Raw genomic sequence first — 6,059 nt, forward strand, 5'->3', positions numbered from 1 at the left:
GATTAGGGGTGTGATGCCTGCCCTCAGGGAGACCCCCCTGCCATCCCCGGGTCCTGGCTGTCTTGAGGACTAACCAAGCCATTTCCCGGCTTTTGGGTTGCTTGGGGAACGTCTCGGCAGCAAGCTCCCCTTGTCCGCAGTGTCCAAAAAGCAGATGTAAACACGGAGCAGGGGAAGCGGCCCCAAATCCACCTGGATTCAAGGCTTCTACTTAGCGGTTCCCGGGGTCCAGGCCGGCTCTAGCAGCTCAGCTGCAATCCAGGAGGATTTTGCTCAAATTCTTGCACAAGAACCAAAGCCATCAGGAGTGCAAGGTGCTCTAGCATCACCCCACCGTGGCTCATGGCTTTGGATGCAGCCAGATTCAGGGGAGACCAGCCCAGCCCTGGGTGCAGCCCACCCTTGGGGCAACTCTGCCGTGCCAGCAGATGTATGCCAGGGGTGGGGGTGCCCCCTTGTTCCCCTCATCTGCTGCATACACACATAGAGCCGGACAGCCGACTGCCGCGTGAAACTGTGCAATATTTGAACGGGAGGGAGGGGGGGTGCTGGGTGCCTCAGCACATCCCAAAACCGCTCTGAGAAGGGAGAAAACAGAAACCCACCCCCACACGCCCGTCCTGCCCTGCCCTGCCCTGCCCTGCCCTGCCCGCCCCGTCCCTGCTGTTTGTTGGTTTCCGTGGCCGTTGCAGAGAAATGGCGCCGTGATCGGAGTTTTTCGGCATGCTGTCCCTTCCCCTCGCTGTTTCCTACGTGTACTGTATGTTTGACATGTGAAAGATGTAAACATTATGATTCAGGTTCTGTCTGTTCTTAACTCTGTATCTGTGTAATAAAGACGATTTACTATCACCCCCAGGCCTCGGCTGCGGTGGTCCCATGCCCGCCCTCCCCGGGCGAGCAGCCGGGCGTGGAGGGCGGCTCAGCCCTGCTGCATCTTGGGTGCTATCGGGGGACTCGGGGGTGGATCTAGCATTTTGAAAAGCGGGGTGCAACATGGCCATGTGCATCATCGCATCTCAAATGACACGCATTTCTCTCCTGTTCAAAAGAAGCTAGCAGCGTGACTAATGCTAGGGCTGAGCACTGCACGATTCGGTTTGAAGAAGCAAAGAAACCAAATATCACTTCGTTGGAAAGAGTTCAAATCAACCTGGCAGGGCTGTGAAAGAGGAGCTTCAGTGGCCAGGAGCAGCGACAGGGCAGAAGAAAGAGGGTGGGTCACACCTGTGGGACGAAGAGTTTGTAAGGGGTCGGGTAGAGAAGGAGCCACACGAAGGCTCTTTTTGCTGCACCAGTTTTTAAACCCTCTTAGGGAGCAGGGTTTCCAAGCTGGGTCCCTTTAGAGGGTTTCAAGATGGGCTTCATACCTAAGGACCGTGTCTGAAAATACATTGCCACCTCCGTGGCTCGTGGCAGGGACCCCAGGCCCCTGGGCCGCCAGGTTCAGGGAGCCTGGCGCTCTGCGTTGTCTCATGCATGGGATATGCAGGACAGGTCTGCAGAGCAGGGCACGTTCCCAGCCGGGCTCTCCCGACCCACCAGAGGATCACACGGATCTAATGGGGCTGGAGGATCACACGGACCTAATGGGGTGACTCCTGACACGAAAAGGATGGTCCCTGCCGGGTCCCCTCCACTTTATGGCCAGGACTCCTCCCCGGGGAAGGGTGCTGGGTACACTGGCAGAGCCCCCAGACCTACCCAGCACCCCCACCTGGATCTGGGCTGCCAGGGGCAGGGCTGCCGGGTCCTTGGCTCTGCTGGGCTCCCCTCCTGGAGGCCTGGGGACCCCTAATCTGAATGACTTAGGTGGCAGGGCTGCCTCTGCAGGGTGGTGCAGCCACCTCTGGGGTGGGACACGGCAGCTGCTCATCCTGGCACATTCCCCAGCTGAGTAACCCAAAAGCCTTGACCTTGACCCTGCTCCCTGGGCGGTGCTGGACCAACCCCCGGCACCCTGCAGCATGCCCAGCAGGTCGGGGCAAGCTTCCCAGGGGTGCTGGAGGGGCTACGAAGGGGGTCCTGCCAGGGCTTTGCGAGCCAGCCTGCACCAGGGGCGAGCAGCTGGCAGCCACAGCTGCAACCACTGGGCAAGCTGGCCCGAGGCCCCGCCTCCTCCGGAGGGCAAGCTGCGATTGGCTGCTGATGTATCAAATGGGGGAAGTGGCGGGGCAGGTGGGGGCTGCTGGTGGAGCTGCGATGGCCGGCCTGGGAGCAGGGTAATGGGGCAGGGGCATGTCCCAGTAAGGCTTGTGGCACTGCTGGGTGCTGGGGTGGGGGGTACTGGGATGGCACAGCCCTGTCCTACCTGCTGCATGTCCAGGTGTCAGGTGCCCGCTAAGCACCCGGCTGTTTCTGCCTGGGGGTCTCTGGGCAGCCCCTCATTAGAGCAGTGTCTCACCCCATGGGTTGTGATGCAAAAGTGGGTCACGGGAATATATGAAAGGCCTGCAAACAAATGGTAAAGAGTTTCTTTTCTCCTTTCAAGGAGAAAAATGTGGGAAACAGGGGGGTTTCCCTTGCAGGCTGGCAGAGCTCCAGCCTGCAAGGGGCTGCTTGGGGGCAGATGCCCTGCCCTGCCCTGCATGCTGGGGGCAGCAACGCAGGACTGAGGGGCACTGGATGGGGACTGGCCATCAAAGTTTTCACAAATGGGTCCTGGTCCAAAAAAGGTTGAGAACAGGGGTCCTGGGGATCTTGCATTGAGCCCGTGAGCTCTAAGAAGACCCCCACAGGCCAGGCAGCATCCCAGACCGTGTTTGGCCAGAGGACCTGCCCTGCCGCTCCCCTGGCTGCTCGTGAGACCTGCTAGGGGCTGGGTCAGACCCTGGGTCCGTGTTGCCCAGTCTCCTGTGACAGCAGGTGCTGGAAGGGAGTGTGGACTGGGTCTGAGCTGGGTTTCCCCCTGCTCCTCTCCTGCTTGCAGCCCGCAGCACTGAAGGTCCAGGCAGGTCTGACTCGGAGCCCGTGCCCCGCGCTCCCTGCTCAATAGAGACCAATGCCCCTTTCCTCCAAGCACGTATCCAGTCCCTGGGTGAATCTGGCTCTCGGCTTCCACCGCATCTGGTAGCAATGAACCCCGTGCTTGAAGGACGCGCTGCTCTGACTTGCCTGGTTCTCTCCCTGTCCCTGTGAAGCTCATTCTTCCTGGACCCCTGTGGGATCTGGTGGCAAGACCCCATGGGGGCCCCAGTGATGGGGGACTCCTGGGATGTGGTGGAGATGGCTACCCGGCAGAAGATGGATGAGGACTCGGACCTGAGCCAGCTGGAGGGAGACAGCGTGGAGGAGCTGGAGGTGGAGGACCCGGTGAGTGGACCATCCATGGCAAAGGTCCTTGCTGGGACCTGCCATGGGGCAAAGGGAGAGCCCCCTCCTTGCAGGGGTGGTGAGGTCCTGGCCCTGTCTGGGGGGCTGTGTGCACCTGTGAGCATTGCCAGCACCTCGGGCACCATGCCCCTATGGTGCTTTGGGGTGCCGCACACTGAGCTGCTCTATGATGCTTCCTCATTGCCTTGAGAGAGGAGGTCTGAACTTTTGGGTGCATGGGGGGGGACTCATGGGAAGGCACTGGAGGACTATCACCCCTTCAGGGATTTAGTCTCCAGGGCAGCGGAGGGTCATTGGGGGTTTAATTCTCTTGCTGGGGCATACAGTGGGGTATAAAGCAACACCAGGCATGGGGGTGGTAGGGCCACCCCACTTCACGTCAGAGCCCAGGCACTGCAAAGGCACCTGTAGGGAGTGATATCTCCATCCAGCCTTTGCAGAGTATTTGGCACAAAGAGGCTTCTGCTCCTGCATCCCTAATACCAGGCTTGTTCCTCCACCTGAGATGCCTCAGACCTGGAGGCAACTCCCGGGTCTCTAAGGGAGTAAATCGAAGCAGACCCACAGAAATGGGGTAGAGCTCACGAAAGCTGCCAAGGGCCAAGCTTCGGAGCCACTGCTGCCCCTCGCACTGCTCGGTTCTCACCTTGGCTTCATTAGTGTACGTGGCTCTGGTTTGTCTGCAACCAGCTGCAACTCTGCTCCCCTCTGGGCTGTTTGAGTTGCAAGTGCTGCAGGGGAGCATTCGCTGCCAGCAAATGCTGCTTTGCGGTGGTGTTAAGGACACGCTGCTTAGACTCCCCTCTTCTCCAAAGCATACGTCAGGAGCTGAAATCTCTCCTGTAAGCCAGGAGCAAGTGTGAACGAATGGCAGGTGTGTGAGCCAGCGGCCTGACCGGTCTTGTGCCTTTCTGATCAGCAGTGAGGACCGCAGAGCCCAAATCCCCCGGCTCCTCTTCCTCCATGTCCCTGATCTCCAATGCCCTCAACTTCCTAAGGGCAGGGTGCAAGCAAACCCTGCCTCTTTCCCCATAAAACTCGCCCGTGCCAGGCACTGCAGACTGAGAATAGCCAGGATGGGCAGGGGGAGCAGCTGCCGCAGCGTCCTCTTCGGGCACTGCGTTCTCATGCCCGTGGCATCCCGGCTTGGTGTTAGGAGCTGGAAGCCATCAAGGCCAAAGTGCGTGAGATGGAGGAGGAGGAGGAGCGGCTGAAGGAGCTGCAGGCGGAGGCCCAGAGTCGCCTTCTCATGGCAGCGGAGGCAGGTACAGTGCTGCAGCCTCTGGGTGGTGGGGCAGGGGCCATTAGGCAGTGAAGGTGCCTCTCTGGGGTGCATCAGGGTGGGCTGTCTGAGTTGCGGGGTCTCCAATACCATCCCCTGAAGCTTGGTCACTGTAGGGAGACAGAAAACCCAACCCATAGCTCATCCTTCTTGGTGATTTGCTTCTAAAACACCCTCTCCCTCCCCACAACCGCCACCACCACCTGCACTTCCTCCTCATTTCAAAGGTTCCCTTGTCCCGGCAGGGTTTTTCTTTCCTAGGACGGCAGAGGAAAAAATCAAGGCTGATCAGAGATCTGTCTACGTGGGAAACGTAAGTGGGGAGAAAGCCACCGGTGCTTTTTCTTTCTGGGCAAAAAGCTGAGCTAGCCCATTGCTCCTTGTACTAACAGCCATGAGTACCTGGAGCCTCCTCGAGCCCCTTTCTGGGAGCAGCTGTCTTGAATTTACTGCTTCAAACTCATCTCCGTGATTTCCATCTGTTGCAAGGGGTTGGCTGCAGGTCTTGGCTGTTCAAAATCCTGAGTGGTTTGATCAGAGTCGTTATCATGTGCTGCGGTTTCTGTTTCCCCAGCTGGGTGATCCTGTCTCTTGGGACTGGGTGCATCTGTCTGGGTGGGATTCGGGTACCATGGATCACCTAGTGCAAGCCAGACTGAAGTGACTTGTAGGCCTTGTGAACTGGAGCTGGGGGAATACTGGGCTATGCAGCTTCCAGCACCCTTCCTACCGGTGCACTCCTTCGTGGGAATCATTGCATAAATGCAAAGACAAAAACTGTCCAGTGCTGCCTGGGCTTACGCGGGTTTGGACTGGAGTGAATGTGCACAGAAAGGTTTCAGTGGCATTCACCTGATCCTGGATAACCTGCTGGATCTGAAGTAACAGGAGCTCAGTATCCAGACTCAAAGATGCAGAAAGGCCCAGGCAATGCTGGAAGCAATAGAATCAGGCTTGGAGCACGCAGGTCGCATCTTAGTTCTCTCCTGCTGCAGACAGGACCTGTTTGGCACGATGTAAACCTGGCTGCAATGACATTGGCATTGAGCCACGTCCCGATTTATAGCGCCCGGCACGGCGGGCTACCACTGGCTCATGTCATTGGTGCGAGTTGCCTGTGTAGGAGCTAGGAAAGGGATGCCTCCTAGATGGCCTCGTGGCATTGTTTAATGAGGCATGAGTGGAGTGGGTGGAGGGCTGGGCCATGCCCTTGTGCGTGGCTGAGAGGGGCATGCTTTGGCAGGTGGATTACGGTGGAACAGCGGAGGAGCTGGAGTCCCATTTCAACAGCTGCGGGCAGATCAACCGCGTCACCATCCTCTGCGACAAGTTCTCCGGACATCCGAAAGGGTCAGCTGGGCCGGTGGTGCCTGGGACGGTGCAGGGGGGTGCACGCTGTTCTGAGATCCCCAGGCCTCTGCCACCCTGCAAACCTTGACCCCCC

The 6,059-nt window shown here is 58.7% G+C and overlaps 1 protein-coding gene across 1 annotated transcript in view; it reads left to right on the forward strand.

Moving 5' to 3' along the window:
• Nucleotides 1-2,174: 2,174 nt before the first annotated feature.
• The window catches only part of PABPN1L (poly(A) binding protein nuclear 1 like, cytoplasmic), a 7,390-nt gene continuing 3,505 nt past the window's right edge, over nucleotides 2,175-6,059 (forward strand). Inside the window, exons 1-5 of the mRNA XM_006027842.2 lie at nucleotides 2,175-2,222; nucleotides 3,141-3,312; nucleotides 4,490-4,598; nucleotides 4,861-4,928; nucleotides 5,859-5,965. Of these exons, the coding sequence (XP_006027904.1) occupies nucleotides 2,203-2,222; nucleotides 3,141-3,312; nucleotides 4,490-4,598; nucleotides 4,861-4,928; nucleotides 5,859-5,965 (476 nt within the window). The 5' untranslated portion in view covers nucleotides 2,175-2,202. The remainder of the gene's footprint in view (nucleotides 2,223-3,140; nucleotides 3,313-4,489; nucleotides 4,599-4,860; nucleotides 4,929-5,858; nucleotides 5,966-6,059) is intronic.

The sequence above is a fragment of the Alligator sinensis genome, unplaced genomic scaffold, assembly GCF_000455745.1.
Source record: "Alligator sinensis unplaced genomic scaffold, ASM45574v1 scaffold255_1, whole genome shotgun sequence".
Classification (NCBI taxonomy): Eukaryota; Metazoa; Chordata; order Crocodylia; family Alligatoridae; genus Alligator; species Alligator sinensis.